General features: G+C 46.4%; 6 protein-coding genes across 6 annotated transcripts; 2 read left to right on the top strand and 4 right to left on the bottom strand.

Moving 5' to 3' along the window:
• Positions 1–309: 309 nt before the first annotated feature.
• Positions 310–3,293, top strand: F4813DRAFT_367322 (MFS general substrate transporter). Its single transcript, XM_049244148.1, has 11 exons — positions 310–955; positions 1,012–1,154; positions 1,226–1,447; positions 1,518–1,709; positions 1,795–1,992; positions 2,063–2,156; positions 2,209–2,311; positions 2,381–2,479; positions 2,550–2,715; positions 2,776–2,979; positions 3,048–3,293. The coding sequence occupies exons 1-11, from the start codon at positions 802–804 to the stop codon at positions 3,063–3,065; spliced, it is 1,593 nt and encodes a 530-aa protein (XP_049097495.1). The 5' UTR covers positions 310–801; the 3' UTR covers positions 3,066–3,293.
• Positions 3,294–3,645: 352 nt separating this feature from the next.
• On the bottom strand, positions 3,646–4,834 carry F4813DRAFT_161991 (glycoside hydrolase family 16 protein). Its single transcript, XM_049239095.1, has 2 exons — positions 3,895–4,834; positions 3,646–3,838 (listed from the first exon to the last, which is right to left on the bottom strand). Exons 1-2 carry the CDS (start codon positions 4,617–4,619, stop codon positions 3,721–3,723), a joined length of 843 nt encoding a protein of 280 aa, XP_049097496.1. The 5' UTR covers positions 4,620–4,834; the 3' UTR covers positions 3,646–3,720.
• A 4,218-nt stretch (positions 4,835–9,052) lies between these two features.
• Positions 9,053–10,874, top strand: F4813DRAFT_367327 (uncharacterized protein). Its single transcript, XM_049244149.1, has one exon. The coding sequence runs from the start codon at positions 9,471–9,473 to the stop codon at positions 10,767–10,769; it is 1,299 nt and encodes a 432-aa protein (XP_049097497.1). The 5' UTR covers positions 9,053–9,470; the 3' UTR covers positions 10,770–10,874.
• F4813DRAFT_367330 (uncharacterized protein) lies at positions 10,875–11,751 on the bottom strand. The gene has a single exon (XM_049244150.1). It carries the CDS (start codon positions 11,595–11,597, stop codon positions 10,974–10,976), a length of 624 nt encoding a protein of 207 aa, XP_049097498.1. The 5' UTR covers positions 11,598–11,751; the 3' UTR covers positions 10,875–10,973.
• A 1,456-nt stretch (positions 11,752–13,207) lies between these two features.
• On the bottom strand, positions 13,208–14,862 carry F4813DRAFT_367331 (uncharacterized protein). The gene is made up of 2 exons (XM_049244151.1): positions 14,400–14,862; positions 13,208–14,328 (listed from the first exon to the last, which is right to left on the bottom strand). Exons 1-2 carry the CDS (start codon positions 14,758–14,760, stop codon positions 13,628–13,630), a joined length of 1,062 nt encoding a protein of 353 aa, XP_049097499.1. The 5' UTR covers positions 14,761–14,862; the 3' UTR covers positions 13,208–13,627.
• Positions 14,863–15,109: 247 nt separating this feature from the next.
• F4813DRAFT_367333 (amino acid permease/ SLC12A domain-containing protein) lies at positions 15,110–17,171 on the bottom strand. Its single transcript, XM_049244152.1, has one exon. It carries the CDS (start codon positions 16,730–16,732, stop codon positions 15,248–15,250), a length of 1,485 nt encoding a protein of 494 aa, XP_049097500.1. The 5' UTR covers positions 16,733–17,171; the 3' UTR covers positions 15,110–15,247.
• Between the last annotated feature and the right edge of the window lie 273 nt (positions 17,172–17,444).

Raw genomic sequence — 17,444 nt, forward strand, 5'->3', positions numbered from 1 at the left:
CCCCAGCCATTTCTCCCGAGCCAAATTAATGAACAGCGACCTAATAAACTCATCCAGAGTCGCGAACGAGATGACGGACTTTATAAATGTCAACTCTTATAATTTTAACACATCAGTCAAGGTCAAGGTGTTATACCAAATCCAAGCTTTTTATATTCATCGGTCCTGTCCGAATAGATTAGGTAGATAGGTACCTATGTAACCTACCTAGAAGGTACTTATCTAAGCCGAGGTTACATACCAAGACCCGTTTAAATGCCGTGGCGTAGACCAGCCCTGATAAGCAATTGGAGTGATTCCATGGTTGCAAGGCACAACGATCTTCCCCGGACTCCACCTTCAAGCAGAAAGGAGATAAGGAAGTAGATATGCTTCTCAAAGTTGACTTTTGCCAAGCAGAATGTTGTTACATGCGAAGAATCTAAAAGTATGTTTCGTCTATTTTGGCTTAGTTAGTGGTACTTACATAAACTTCAGAGTTGTTGTTTCAGTCAAATTAAGAGTAGAAAAATATCTTATCAACCAAACCATGATGCCGGTCCAGTCAGCATCCTTGGAGATACGAACTTCCGGATGGGAAGCAAGTCGTAGACGTCGCCCGCATCCCATGCACGTCGGTATTCTTATCTACATTATCTCATCCGAGATAAACATGGCGTCCTTGTGGTCGCGCGGGGTCTACCCAGATTCTAATTAAGGCTTACATCTGCATATAAGCAACAACGTGCCCATATATCTTATATATAATGTCTTGCAATTTTCACGAGAACATTCATTGAGTTTCACAATACGTCGTCAATAATGGCGCAAAACGTAGAGATATCGATGCTTCCGGTAGAAACGAATAATCCCCTGCAGATATCCGGTAGCTCGGAGAAAACCCCGGAGAAGATAAACGATGTGGAGATGAGCGAGAAAAGTAGTATAGCGGCTGGCGAGCTTCAAGATGATTCAGGTTTGACTTCACCTCATCTTATATTATCGGCAATTGAGATGCTTATTAATTAACAGCTCCAAAATACACCGACGAGCAGTATAAACAGCTGAAAAGGAAGGCTGATAGATATCTTCTACCATTGATGTGGCTTTGCTATGGCATCCAACAGACAGACAAAACTTCGATCGGAACGCAGGCCACATTTGGCCTTGCAAAGGTACTAACCTGCTAGAATTCCACAAGCTTAGGTACCTGATCTAACCAGTTCCTCTACTAACACCGACTTAGGATACTGGACTGGTTGGACAGCAATACTCATGGCTCACGACGATATTTTATATCACGTACATGTGCTTCGAGTTCCCGTCCAACATCCTCCTGCAGCGGTATCTAATGGGCCGAACGTTATCATGCTATATGATCTGCTGGGGTGTCATCGTTCTATGTATCGGGTTTACGCACAACTTCACGCAGCTAGTCACCCTACGTGCGCTGCAGGGTATGTTCGAGGTGAGTTTTATTTCCTTGAGCTGAAGGCACGGAAACATGTGAGTACTTACAAGACGTCGCCCCTATCTAGTGTTGTATCTCGCCTGGCTTCATTCTCGTCATTGGAAGCTGGTATACGACACGCGAACATGCGTCGCGGTCGCTCGTCTTCCAGAGCGCCAATGCTGGTTTTGGAATCATTGCCAACTTAATTCTCTACGGGATTGGATCGCTACAGTACTCTCGGGGCCCTGAGTTCCAGGCTTGGCGATACATGTCTTATGTGAGTCGACAGCACTGGTCCCTACAAGGTAGGGTATAATTACTCGTGATTATGCTAACGGTTACCTATTGGTCTACCGAAATAGTTCCTCGGTGGCATGACGATTCTCACCGGCTTTCTGTGCCTAGCCCTGCTTGGCACCCCGTCCGAAGTAAGATGGCTAAGCCCGGAAGAGAGGAAGATAGCCAATGCCCGCATTATGAGCAATAACACTGGCCACGACCGGACCGGCATCAAGAGATGGAAGTGGAATCAAGCGCGGGAATGTCTAGTCGATCCCTGCGTAAGTACCTAACTCAGGGAGAATCCCGGTGTGGACCTTATATTCACTAACATAATTGCGTCCTTTGTAGTTCTGGTTAGCTGGAGTCAACGCGTTCTTGAGTTCGGTGCCTAACGGTGGAATAACCGCCTTCGGATCCATTATCAATACCAGCTTCGGTTTCAGTCAGTTTCGGATATAATCCTTTGGGTAAGGTGAGGGCTAACAGTGTTATAGCTAATTTACAAGTGATTCTCCTCGATATACCGCGGAATCTCACGTCCGTGTTATGGTTCACCTTCATCGGTATTGTCACAAGCAGGAAGAAGAACCTTCGCATGTGAGTCGCATCGGAAAGATAGTACATGGCTTTTTGGGCTTTCGAGGACTAGCTGACTCGAAATCTTAGGTATTTCATGATTGGTTCCGTCGTTCCTCCGGTAGCGGGCTTTATTATGATGGCGACGCTGCCTAACGAACCTCATTACAAGTGGATTAAGTGGGCAGGGTGAGTAGTTTTATTCATAAGACCAATAAACCCAGAGTATAGATACTAACAAAGAGCTGGGCGAAAATAGTTTCTTCATCACTGTCCCGTGCGTGGTAGCGTTGTTTCTCGCTTGGACACTAATTCCCTCAAACGTTGCCGGACGCACAAAGCGCACGTTGACATCGTCATTCACTTTTGTCGGGTACTGCGTGGGCAACATGGTCGGATCGCAAATCTTCCTTGCAAAGGATGCCGTGCGTATTCCCCCTTCAGCATGAAAACGTCGAGTATCTCACTTACAAGAACATATGTAGCCACGATATATCCCCGGTACCGCCGGCTGTGCCGTATGCTTTGGGCTCGAGTTCATCGTCCTGATAGCATGGCGGATTGTGTTAGTCATGCGGAATCGACGGCGCGAAAAGTGGCTGAGCGAGCAAGGCATCACCGAGGAGGAGAGAGTAGAGAGGGGCAAACAGCTCGGAGAACAAGACTGTACGGACTTCGAGAATCCTTATGTAAGCTGGCCCCTATTCTTATTACCCCTATTAAAGGCTACCTCATCTAACACGTGTACTTCACCTAGTTCCGCTACACAATGTAGAAAAAATCTACTACGACAAACAGCTCCTAAGCTAGACGTAGATACAGGTTATATAGAACTAAGACGATACCTATATTTCTTCAAGCCGCACATAAATAGATAGGCCCAGAAGTCATCATCTAGGATTTTTAAATGTGTGCAAAAATTCTAGTGACTTCGAGCGTAACATGATATGTAAAACTAAGGTTGCTGAGCATCATAAGTGACCCGCACCGAATTAGGCGTCACCAGCCATAGAGACCAGAGTTCATTACGCGTAACGTACGCGTGAAGTCATGGCGTAAATTGTTGAGTGGCTAACCTAGCCAACGTAAGATAGCACGTGTTAGTATTTGTTAATGGAAACTAAAAAGTTGGTAGAATTGTAAATACGTCTAACAGTCAGCTAGTTCGCAGATTCATTTCATCGTGTCTAATTGAAACGCCTAAAGATGTATCATCTACTATACTTCTAAAAGCAGATGTGGCGACTAAAATGGCTAAGTTGCCTCCCGGGGCAATATAGAAGAAAATAATTACGTAACACGTAGAGGTATCTCGAGCGCTTCATCCAAAAATCCCGAACCCAGTATCTGACAAACGCCAATTTCCCGTATATACACCCACTTCTATTTTGAGATACCATATAACGTTCCACGCAATCGGAGAATACTGTCTAGGACGAGTAGACGGCAACCCATTGAACTTCCATCATGCTGCCGTAGCCATCTTGCGTAGCCAAGTTTGGTAGACCAGGCCAGTCACCACCGACAGCAACATTAAGGAGGATATATCTGAGACGTAGAATTAGTAATCATTCACCAGGTGTTAGTAATATAGGGATTCTTACAAGGGGCTGTGGGCCAGAGAAGACCAGATGGGAGCATCGTTTATATCAGCTCCGGTGAGAATATAGAAGCTATTGCCGTCCAGGTGCCATGTAATGGTCTGCGCTCGCCAGTCGTCGTTTGTGAGATCGATCGTAACGCCCCAGGTGTGGAAACCGTCAGGCGACATAGGAGTTGTGCTGGCACGGCCGAGGGGCTCGTTGCAAGGGCCGCCAGCGTCGGGCCCGCAGTGAACGGTACCATAGCCGGTAAGAAGTCCGTTAACTTGTTCCATAATATCTATTTCTCCAGCAGCGGGCCATTGGGTACCGTGGCGCATAGCATCGCCGAGAGCCCAGAAGGCAGGCCAGATGCCCTGCTTGTTAGGGTTATTTCCTAATAGGAGGCTTGATTGTATGCTAAAGACCTTGCCGGCCTTGGGAGTCCAGGATCCCTTAGTCTCGATACGTCCCGAGGTCCAATGGCCAGACGGCGATTTCCGGGGGACGAACTGAATGGTACCGCCGCCGCTGATCTGAACGTTCTGGTTCGAGGTGGTGTACGTCTGGACTTCGTTGTTGGTGTTGATGGCATCCATGATGTTCCATGTGTTGCCGTCAGGAGAGGCGCCTGCTGTCCCCTCGAAAGACTCGGAGAAAATGATGTCCATGCCCTGGATGTTCGGCGGGGCAATAGCGGCGACAAGGCCGGGGACGAGGGAAGCGAGGATGCTTTGCTGGAAGCGCATTTTGAAGGACTAAAGTCGGAAATGACAGGAAGTGCCGAGTTTTGAGATCAGTTGTATAATGACAGTAAATGCCCTGGTTCTATAGACTTTCTAAGAGAGTCGACTTGGGCTAAGATGTGGTAAAGAGAGAGCTATCCTGGCTGCAATGGTAGAAAGAATCCTGACTTGCAGGGAGTTTGACGGATATAGTTAAAAACGAAAGACGAAGCAAACAAGTTGACAACTAGTTATCAACACTGAAGTGAAAAAAGAATGTGGTATATAAACTCGGCTAGCAAGGCAGAAGAAGAGAGCGTAAATGCACAATGGTTAGGCGCGGAGAGAAAAAGACTAGTAGAAGAGCTCGGAAGTAGTTCACCTTGGAGATATATATTAAGAGCCCATAATAGAGACCCGGTTGTGTTGTATGCAGTACCACTCGGTCAAGGAGTTATGGGCTCCACTGCATTGACGAGAGCTCGATAGATCCACGCGGATCTAAACAGATGGTGGCACTGCCTAAAAAGTGGATGTTAGAAGAAAACATAGAACCTAGTAGTTCTAGGTGCATAGTCCAAGGACATCGGATAGTCGACGCGAATAGATAGGTGATAGGTACAAGAGAAATAGGAGGCATGATACGTAACTAGCACGGAAATTAATTCTGGGAGCTTAGGGTGAAACCGGCAGGGGGTTGCTTGGTTTTTGTTTTCTGCCAGGTCCTGGACTGGCTTTGACTGACTGGAAATACGCTTTGGATATGGCCTGGTAGCATCTGGATAAGCCTGAGATGGTGGGTAGGAACCTCAGAGTGACATTGGGCGCGCTGTTCCTGAATTCTGAGCCAGAACTGGCCAGTCCAGATCTTGGATTTTCTCCCTAGCACTGACTATCCGCGACGCGCCGAGCTCTCTGTCTTGCCTGTTGTGTCGTGCTCCTAAAAAGCTCCGGGCGGCGTGGGCTTGATCCGTCACCTTTCAACTTTTTACGATGGAGCCCAACGGGTCTAGTCTCTCAGTCAGCATTAACAGTGGCAATATTATGATGGATAATAGCAAGAGAAAACCTGTCATATTGTAGCCCAACATATTCTTGACGTCTCATTGAGCAGCAAACCCCTTTTTCTTAAGGCTTGTACAACCAACCACGATGAGTTGGCAAGTATGATGTGAGATGCATTGTACATAAGTTCGACTGCAAAGCTCTGTAAAATTCTCGTAGACCGAAGGCCGGCAGCCGACGCGGTTCCAACAGTCTATCGCCAGGTCGTTAAAAAAGGTTTCCCGCATGTAGGAGAGAGGGGCAAGCCCAGGTTGGTGCAAATCGATTTGGCGAGGATGAAGAAAATGAAGGAGAAAAAAGAGGAGGGGCACCATGCATCTAGAATAGGCTAGCTAGCTTAGCGTGGCCCCTGGTTATGCAAGGTACTGTACGGCATATACTGAGTTGGCATCTGCACTCAGCACGGTATTATGTATGACAACAACCAATCAGATAGGTACTATACAAATTTGGATGTTTGGATGTTATGTCTAATGGTTGGCAGAGGTTCATGGTGAAACAACGAAAGATAAACTGGGGCCCCATGCCCTACATATTCTTTCTTCTTTCCTTTCTCGGTACATCTTACCTACCTACATGTATGTACCTACATATGCAGCTATGTACCCAAAGCTTAATTTATATAGGTACATACCTAACCTAGGTAGTTCGTGTATAGGTAGGTACATATGTGTGCAGTTGCGGGCTTGCATAGTGCAGTAGTACAGGTTGTAAGTACCTAAGGTATCTTACTGAACTGAATTGGTTAAGCCTGGCTTTAATTTTCAATTTTTACTTTAGGTACCTAGCTATATTCAGGTTACAACCAACACAACCGTCTTACTGTAATATTATACGAATGAACAACTCAACAAAGATATCAGAGTAACAATCAGTATCACTATTCACATTTACCGATTACAACACTAAGAGCTACCACTGCTACATTAAATGTTTACTGACAATAGCCGCGGGAAGGGGTCGGAAATAATTCCGTTTGTATTAAGCGCGCGCCCAGCAATACCTCCTGTTCCCACGAACCATATTAAATATATATCTTACCACGCCGCCTCGAGAATAATGAGCGTACGCCGAAGCGCTTAATAGGCTTGGTCATACAATGACGGACTCCATTCTTCCCCTCGTCTACGTCCTCCGCATTATAGGTTCTGTTGAACAGCACAGCTTAAGTTGTTTCCTGTTGTGAATGGTAATACGTTAGAGGCTGACTGCTTTCGCGCTATATTCAATTCCGGAGAAGTAACCGACGATCTTTTCGAGTTCGAGAAAATTCTCCGTCGAGCCAACGGAGGAAGAGTGCATATCTTTTCCTAGTTATGGCTAGGTTTGCTACCAAAATCCCATCTTATCAGTTGAAAATGCCGGACGGCGCAGGTCCGGCGACATGCAAGTGCTTGGGATCTTTGCTTGAACCCTCCGTCCAGTAATATTCTTTTCTTTTCACTTAGCTCCGGCCTAGGCCAATGAGCACTAACGGGCGAAGTCCCTCATTACTACCCGACCTGACACGACAGTCTGCTTGTAAAAGGTCTAGACGTCTTACAGCATTTGCTCCTCTACCCTCTACTAATACCGATAGAGAGCTGGTTTCTTTTTTGATGTATAAATCTTCACATATATCAGCTCTGTGTTCCTTATAAGGAGTGAGTAATCGCCGACTAGTCGATAGGTTCTAAATAAACCTATCAGAAGCCAGTGAAAGTTGTTTCACCTCCCTTTTTGGTGATCGGAGCCGGTTTTCCTATATCGGCCTCGACTTAAATACCTACAAGGAACAATCATTCACCTGCATGTGCTTCCAGGCTGTTGGCGCATTTGCTAGCTAGAGGGAACCTCGGTCAGAATTCATGATCCCTTCCAACAAATCATCAGATCTTTTAGATTCCCAATCGAGCGAGGCCTGCTTGCTATGTAGGAATCACCCATGTCGTGATGCTGTCCCCGCCATGCTGTGAAACATGATTCATATTTCGACCCATGTCCTCAATACCCTCTTCCTCCTTAAGGGCTCCTGCTTCTATCTATTTTCGCAGATATAAAAGGTTCCTTTCTCAGGGTGCCTATGAGAAAGACTCGCTGCGCCTTGCATGAAATATGCATGACTCGTTCTGAGAATATATAGGCTATAACTACATAATAAAAGGCCATCACGATTGCGGGCCGCAACCGATCAAGACGGAAGAGGGATTGCACCCCCTGAAAAGTTGGCACGGACTGCCGGGTGCTTAGGATGTTCCATGTTGAATTGTGCTCTGGCAAGTATTTGATTTAGACAAGATCTTCAGCAGTTTTGCACTGCCTTTCGTCTCAACTTGCCAATCGAGTTCAATGCGGATTAAATGCGGAGCGATCGCTAATCACTTGCCACGATTATGCTTGGAGAAATACCCTTGCCGTCCAAGCTACCGTCCAAGCTAACGTCCATGCTAACGGCCGGTTCCAAACTCGCGGGTCTAGCCCCCGTTTTGTTAAGTAATAGGCGGATCATCTTGCGATCCACAAATCTCTTATCATTTGAGATCTTAAGGCCCGATGTCTAATCTTTTATATACGAGCGTAGGACGAAACTCATGCAGCTCCATACGTATGATAAAATAACAATAATAATAGATATAAGGGCTAGTTATAATATAGTTAAATATAGTTAACACTCGCCAACCTACCAATTTACCATATCATCCTGTTTGACAAGCCTACAATTAATATATTTAGCTACATGTTCTAATATCGTCAAGTGCAAGTTAACCACACATGCCGCGTACCACAACTATGGGCAAATACCGAATCTTAAGGCTGCTAATTGGTGGGACAAATTCCACTTCATTTATAGGTAATATATACCTACCTACCTATATATGCTGTTCTTTATTAGCCTTGCTTCTGCTGGCGCCTCGCACCTGCTGTCTTTTTAGCTTCCGATACCACAGCCGGTTAAGAACTGAATCATACCGCAAGAGACTTTGCCCCGCTGATTTATCTGCGCGACGTAGGCGATGATGTCTTACTAAAAGGCAACAACTTTATATTGCAGCAAGATTCCATTAGCTATAGTCACTTCGCAGGCAAAATCTATGGCGTCTTGTATGGGTTGACCTTGTGCATGTTATGAAGCAGATCAGGAAAATTCATTCTATTATTTCTAGATATTATATTCTCGCCCATGCGGTCGATCTACGTCAGCCCTTGTAATGAGTTAGGAATAATCAAATTAAATATACCGGGTAGTCTACCAAGCTCATCTGTATAGTTGTAGATATACCGCAAATCATGCGCAAGAGACTTATAACGGAGTAAACATAAGCACGTACTCCATATAATATAATATAACCGGCATTCTTGAAAGGGGAAGTTGAACTATAATAAGTGAATCTAGGTATCTAATTTATGAACTTCTCTCGTCTCCACCATAAGTAATACTGTTTCTAAAAGAAAACCATGTCTTTATAACGACACAACTAAATAATAGTAATAGTTGCTTACAATATTCGATTTTGTTGAAAAGACTGCGCGCATCGATATCTTTTATAATATCACTTGTAAGAAGATATAAGATATAATTGCGGCGCGGTATTTCCTTTTTCCGAACTGCCCTTCCGTGTAACCACTGATGCTGCCCCTTTACCTCGATCCGATTATATAATCACTTAGTACCTAGTAAGCGTCAGCTTTCAGCTGACTTATAAATCAAAATGAAGCCATCACGGCTCCAGGCAGTTCAAACCTAATTTGGAAAGAAATATCCAGTAGTACCTAAACCAAGGACAACAATCAACAACGTATCTTGTCGCTTTCAGGTCAAACCGTACATAAATGGCAGCATCACCTCTAGCTCCTAGCAAGCCCGTCAAGTACCGCACGTCATGCGATCGCTGCCAAAACATCAAATTACGATGTAGCCAGGATAAACCGTCGTGTAAAAGATGCATTAGCAAAGGGATCCGCTGCGTCTATAGCCCTCTGAGGCGCATGGGTAGACCTAAGAAAGTTGACACTGTCGCTTCGATGAGTTCTGTAGATAAGAGTCCGCCAAGTCCACCAAGTCCTGAGACAATGGCACCGACACTGAAGAGTGTTACTACAAGTGACCGTCAACGGGGATGTGCGGATGGAGACGATCCTCCCCTAACGGCAGACTTCGTTGGCATGGGCCTGGGGTCCTACGCTGCCACCGCATCGCAAGATCATCTCCGGAATTGGGATCCTAGTCCGATGGGTAACGAGATCGATACGTCTCATTACTCCCAACCTAACAGATTTGCTTCCACAGTTGATCATGCAGTTGATCATGACGGAACTCCGCGCCACGAGGTAGACTCTTGGGCCTCTGTACCAGCAAGCAACATCGGGCCCTTTAGCTCGGGGCCGTCAAACACAACTCCGAGGTCCGCTCCTCCGATTGATCTTGACGGGCCGATTGGGAAAGATGTCTCAGGCTCTAGTACCGACTGCTACACAGCTATCCTCACGCGAACTTCAAAGCTAGAGCAGGCCTTAAACGCTGCACCACATCCGCCGCCAATAGACCTCGTACTCGAAGCAGAGCGCGACTTTCGAGCCCTTCATCGCTGCCTTTTCTCCTGCGCGGGCCACTCGCATCGTGGATGCAGTTGTCTCACCTCCGACAGGCCCGTGCTTCTCAGTCTCTCTATTCTGGCAGAACGTGTCGTCGCCATGTTCGAGGAAAACTTCCGTTTCGCTGCGTCGAGATCCAACTCCGTAAGCGGGATAATCCGAGACCCGTCTGGCGATCCCCTTCCGGGAACCATGGCCCGGCGTCTCGAGCGCTCCTTTCGCAGTTCACTCGACCAGCCGTGCATATTCCCTATTCCGTCGGCCGACCTCAACATACGGGTTGGCGACTTTCTGGTGGAATCCCCGGTTAAGGCGCGTGCTGTCATGGCAATATTGCGGCTGCGGATACGGAAGATACAGGCGGCGCTGGGGGAAATGGGAAGCGTACGACAGGAGAGCTATCCAAGGGATACTCTGTCCGGTCCGCTCGATTGGGGTGATAGCGCGGGGGTTATAGGGGATGCCGCGAAGCTCTTGATACAGGACTTGTTGAGGAGGATGGAGTCGCTACAAGGGGGGATGGCGTTGATGGCGTAAGACTTGTAAATGTGATACCCAAAAAAATGGTAGGAGAAGGGAACTTTGAGTTGGTTTACGGTATCATGACGTGAATAGGTGGCGTAAAGATGGCAATACCCTATATAACAGAATCATGTTAAAGTCTTGATTCTTCAGATGATACTCAGATCTATGTTTCTATCTGAAGTAAATATACCTGCGTGCTTCATACATCCTCCCGACTTAATTGGCCTTTCCTAATAGGCGAAACAACCTCCCAATGAGCTCTTTTATCTCTTTATCTCGCAGCGGTTTATCTACAACAGTAAACTGGCCCTGATCAAACTGGCGAGTTTCCTCTTCGATATCTTGTAGTACAGCCCCAAGACGCATAAGAGAATGTATCAAAGCTTCCCGACCGACGATGGCAATTTCTTCCTCATCGTCTAATTCCAGGCTAGAAATAAACGTCGGTGCTGTATTCCGAATCGGCAACATGGCATTTCCGGACATGTTCAAATTGGGTCTGGTACCGGAACTCTGCCAAACACTCAGCTCCGGCGCATCCCTTTTTGACAAACCCTCGATAGCCAATTCGTGCAAAGTTAGAATGCGGCCAATAGTGTCGGCTATGAAGCGAAAGACCAACGGATTAAGATGGGTGTCAGAGCTAGCGCAGCCGTTCAAGAGTTCCCAATGCTGGAGAAGGTTGCGGCCGAGAGTGAGCACATCGCTAAGCGACATGCTTCGGGGTAGATGCTGTGAGGAAGAAGGAGATCGGGGTTGGAAAGGCGCTTCGGATTGGTTAATAACACGAAGAGTCGCAGCCCAGCAGTCACAGACCCAACCCCCCGGAGGTACAGACATTGCGGGGAATTATCAACTCATTTAATACGTGCCTCTCGCTTGCGTACTATGGGTTATAGCATCATAGGTAGATCGTAGTTAACTATTCCATCCTAGAGCTTCATAGTGGTATGAGTGAGTTGGATTATTATATTAATTCTAAGGGTCACGACTTAGTTGCTTAATTTACTTATACCAGATTCACCAAGTTCTTTTTGTCATCGTACACTCCACAACAGCGACTCCTTTTCATTGGCTGACAGTTCCGAATCCTTCGACCCTCTATTTTCTACGTCCTGGACTACATACATACGAGTAGCCTCGGTGCATCAGTGTAAACTATAGCATCTTTATTTATCTGGCCCAGGTGGTTTCAGTATACGACTATGCAACCCGATCTTCAACGAAACAACGAAACGCATTTTATATATTGTTATCCTTGCTATCGTCATAGCAGTGTTCTTGGCGACGATCACCAAGACTCTCCCACTTTCGCTTATAAAAGTAAGGTCAAATCAGGACTAGCTCTCCCCATTGTTGAAATGGGGGTATGTACCATATCCATGCAGCCCTACGGGAGGTGGCTATTAATAGAAGCGAGTGAGTGCAAGGGCATATTACAGGGGCTATGACTATATATATGTATATTAGGTTAGGTATATATGAACTTCAGATCCTCAATTTTTCAACACAGCATCGAATAGAATAGCCGCCATGTGATTATTAACTTTAAGAATCTCTACTAATATGCATACAATAGTTATAGCTAAGCCTTAGCTTAGAAAATTGCCTCGTTGCTTGATAATAAATAAGCTTTAACATATCGGCTATTAAGGAATCTTAACATTTGGTAATAATATCCTCGTTAATGCGTTTTTATGTTATTAATAATACTATTTGATGAATTATTTACATAGTTGAAGCACATATGAAATATGTGACTGAAAGCTACTAGGCTACCCTCTCCGCAAAGGATTATCCTAACTTGTGTTCTACCACTTATCGTCTATATGGAAAGTGCAAAATGATATATTAATAGTCTTAATTCCCTTTTGTACAATAGCAGAAATAGAAATTTAGGAAATTGTCATGTTAGCTAGATCAACTGTATCATACGCGCATGCGAGCCGCATATGATCAGGATGTGCAAAGGAAGGGGAAAGAGAGGGGGGAAAAGAAGAAAACAAGACTTTAAAAACGTACGTAAAAAGTAATTGAAAAAATAAAAAAGCTCAGCCCCAGGTTCGAATCCCCTGGGATAGGGGCAGGAGATTTGAACCCAAGACCTACAAAAAACCGGCTTCGTTTGGTATCTGCTGTCAAGTCACATTCGTAAGAATGGTCCAGCATAAGACACCACAGTGGGGTTTTCTCTGGCCTCAAGTCGCCCAGGCGAGGGGCGTCGGTTGGAAGTTGCTTTGCAATTAGGATATATAACCCTTACTTGGTGGGTAGGTACTTTGGCAGCTGTACCTCGTTGCCTAAGAGATTGATCAGTCAGTGACTGGCCGGCTGGCGGTGTCGCATGCCAGGCAGCGACTTGGTTCTCGATAACCACAATGCCGTTCCATAGCTCGTGCCCTCTATCAAGTATCTTTAGGGGAGTATGCGGAAATCACACTTTTGCTATTGGCCATACTGCCCTTAATTTCGGGACACCTTCGACACGCTCTTATAATCTCAGCTTTATACGTATATGATTATTGGTCATGAGCTACTATGTTAACGAAATACTGCTTCATATTTGACTGCCTAGAGAACATTCTAGGGAAGATATTTTGCACTAAGGAATTTATTCCCTCGGGACGGTTAGTGTTGTGAACATGCCTTGATATAATCTAGTATATACAAGCGCACAACATGAAGATAAAAGGGCAGATAGCCTAGCGACTACTAGCGAGACTTCATATTTACTTGAGTCTTCGGGATAGGTAGCATAAGTAATTTAGCTAGCTCGAATCGTTTTTCCCTCGGGGTATTATTCTTCAATCGAATCAGCCTCAACGCCATACTAATGCATATTAAGTGTTAGGCAAAGTCGGCTCAGCCTCCTAGCTGGGTGGTTGCCCTATGCTCCCCGTACTCCCTGTACTAGCCGGTCTCGGAGGTGGTACCGGTATGATCCTAGCAATATCACTTCCATCTCTATCCATGGCCACGCCACCAATCATGCTCGCTGATAGGGCTCGCGGCTCGCCCCCTTCTCCCTCTGAATCCTCCCCCTGGCTGCTGGTACTACCAACGCCGGCAAGGGCTTGTTCGGCAACTTTGCGCTCCACCTCCTTCAACCTTTCTTTCTCGACGGGGTCTACTAAATCGTCGTCATCGCTCCAGTACCCTTCCTCGGACTCGGCAACCTCGGGCATAGCCATACGTTTCCAGAAGCGGATCTCCTGTCTTCTAGCCTTGTCGTCGACACGCTTCTCCCATCGCTCCTCGTTCTCGTCGTATTTCTTGCGGAACTCGCGCAGCATCTGGTTGGCACGGCCGGCGTGTTCCTGCATTTCCCACATCTGCTCGCGCAGGCGCGAATTCTCGGCGCGGGCTTCAGCCAGCTGGGCTCGATAGGAACGGTGCCAGGCAGATACGTCGGCGATATGCTTCTGTTTGTAGGCGTGGAATTGGGAGAGGATATTAGCGAGAACTCGGGCGTAACTGGTAAGAAGAGAGAAGTTGGCGTCACGGGAGAGTTTAGCGCGGTCGAGGGATTCTGTTAAGATGGACACGAGAGCCTCTAAATTCGGTTCTTGCGCTGTACTGGCGTGATTAGCGATTGAGCAACCAAAGACATGGGTACCAAGAATAATAGAACGTAGAACATACCAAATATTTCATCTGCTGCTTCTCCAAGCACCTGGTCATTTGTTAAGCCACGGTCTCGCGCCCGATTTCGCACCCTCCCAAGTCCCGAGACAATATCTTCAGTCACTCGTCTGTTCTCAGCCAGCTGACGTGACAGCTCCTCGACCATGCCATAGATAATATTAAGTTCGGCCTGATGGCCAGCGGGCGTGGGCCCAATCGACATTACGCCAGGACCGGCGCCAGAGCCGTTACCCTGCATGGTACCGGGGCCGTTTGTCAAGTAAACAGGTTGCTGTTGTGGTAGCTGTCGGTTTTGGGAGCCGACGTTTTGTTGTTGGGGGTTTTCGAGGGGATGTGAAGGTTGAGGAGGGAAGTTCATGATTGGAAAGGGAAGGGGACAAAGGCGGAGCTCCTACGCGACCTAAAGCTTAAGCTAGCAATACCTTAAGTTAGTGGATAGTGGATAGTGGGTTGTGTGGGTGGGTGGGTTTGTATCCGCTAAGTGCAGTAGGTCGTCGTTTACGCACTAAATAAGTTGTTGCTTATCGATTAGTTACCTTTTATGTTACTAGGTACATGTAGTATCAGCTCTAGCGTTGTGTTACCTAGGTAGGTACGCATAGCCACATGTACCTATGTACCTAAGGCTTTCAATCCAATTAGCGACATGTACGAAGTACCTACTTCAATTACATAGGTACATGATAAATATCCACAACCTCTCCGTCCCATAACATACACCTACTTTTTCACGAGAGACGAAGTATCATAGTAAACACAAATAGGCATATAAATAATAATTACTGCCATCCTCTATCTATATTAATATATTATGAATAATTATGGGACATTCCGTTTCTAGTAATTTAGACGTTCTCGTCATTTTCAACCGGCTCCGTCGCCTTAGCCTGAAGGTCGATTTGATCGAGGGGAGTCAAAAGCACACTGTTCCCGAGTACCATATATCCTGCCCAAAATACGAAAACAACAATAATTCCTAGGAAGCTTGAGAGAACATGAGGGGGGTTCGGGAGCGGACTCTGCACCGCCGCGATAATCTGAGCTGCGAGGCCAAAAACGAATATTACAATCGCTATCATGCTTCCGCCGATTCCAGGTGGAGATTGCCACTTCAGTACATCTCGATTCTCCAGCCTCTTTCTACGTATAGCAAGCCGGAGTCGGATGTGGCATACGCAGATGGAAATCCAGGTAAAGTAGTTTGAGCCAGAAGCCAGAGCCAAGAGCCAGTTGAACACTATATCACCGTCTTTGGATATTTTGATGAACGATAAGAGCGAGATTGAGAATACCAATGCCAGTGCCCAGATTGGGTAACCTCGTTTTATCTTTGCGAACAGACGTGGCCCCATTCCTCTTGCCGACATGGCTTGAAGAGCTCGCGACGAGGCAAAAACGCTGGCGCTCGCCATCGAAAAGATGGCGATGATGATGATGCCGTTGAAGATGCTACCAATTATTGGGAGATTGGCTTGATCCATTGCAGCAACCAAGGGGCTGATTCCACCGGATTGAACTTCGCCGTCAAGGGATACCTTAAGTACCATGCCGAGCATAAAGATGGGAACCAGGTATAGCCAAAGAATTCGTAGTGGCACAATATTACAAGCGATAGGCATAACTTTCTGGGGCTTTTCACACTCAGCGGCGGTGAGACCAAGCATCTCGGTTCCTCCATATGCCATCCCGGCAGTCATAAAGACGTAGAGAAATCCGATAGGGCCATGTCTGAATGCATTTTGCACCCACAAGTTAAACCCGAGCTCCTCAGCGGGTCGAGTATCAGCCGGAATGTTTTTGTTGACGATAAGGGCGGCGACAATAACAAAGGCCGTGAGAACGATCATCTTGCAGACCGCGAAGACGTTCTCTGCCTCGGCATACCACTTTGCGCCGAACGCGTTCACAAGGACGAGCCCGCTTATGAAGCCCGGAAGGACGTAGTATGCTGGCAAGTTCGGTTCCCAATACCGCGTGCAGAGCAGCATGACTACCAGCTCGAAGACGACGATGAAGATGAAGTTGATGACGTAGTTCCACCCCATAGCGAAACCCCAGGCCGGCGAGATGAAACGCACCGAATATTCGTAGAATGAGCCACTGACTGGGAATGCAGCCGAAAGCTCACCCAGAGCGCACATGGTGATCCACACGGCAAATCCGACTACAGTGAAAGATATGAGGAGTGATCCGGAGCCTCCTACTGCCAGACTGGAGTAGGTAGCCAGGAGCACACCGGCACCGATGGAGCTGCTAAGGGCCATTAAGACGAACTGACGAGTCGTAATGACCTTTTGAAGAGACGTGTCGGCCGAGCTGGTGAGATCCATGGTGAAAAAGTGAGAAATAAAGAGCAAGGTAAACCGTGTTAGGTAGGCAGGTAGGTATGATTGAATAAGGATATCGTTCGACTTGATTTTGTATAGCGTATGGCAAAATCTGAGCCTTCGTTAGAGGACGATTGCAAGACGATCTGGATGCTAGTAGCTATGCTATCAGAGTAGAACTTATATAGCCGCGTGCGTATGAATTAAGGATCACTTCATTCCAAGAACCCAGGAAGAAACAGGCAGAGGGTAGACATGTTTATATAGATTTACAAGACCTATCTCCGTACCTGAGCTCAAAAGGCGAAATGGTAACTATCAAAGACATATATCCGAGAACGGAGTCCGGGATACAAAAACTTTAGATAACAAGAGTATAAACATGTCAAGCGCGGTCTGACGTGCTGTTATCACTGACGTCCCCTTGTCAAAGTTGTACGACACAAAGCTTAGGAGCAGGCACGGAGCTTATATCGAAACTTTCAGATATCTTTGGTAGCTCATACCAACATTAATTTAATGTCTAAGGGAAAGCTTAAGCATTAAGCTTAGATATCTATCTTAGCTGCGATTGGTTGATATATACATGTAGTGTATAGCATTTAAGAATCAACGCGAGCGTAGGAGAGGGTTTAGTCCAGGACACCCCAAAATAGAGGGGGTCGTGAAAAATATATCCAAGAGCTGAAAGGTTATCCGTTCAAGCATCGACATC

Source organism: Daldinia decipiens (genome assembly GCF_022478715.1).
Source record: "Daldinia decipiens strain CBS 113046 unplaced genomic scaffold F4813scaffold_29, whole genome shotgun sequence".
Classification (NCBI taxonomy): Eukaryota; Fungi; Ascomycota; class Sordariomycetes; order Xylariales; family Hypoxylaceae; genus Daldinia; species Daldinia decipiens.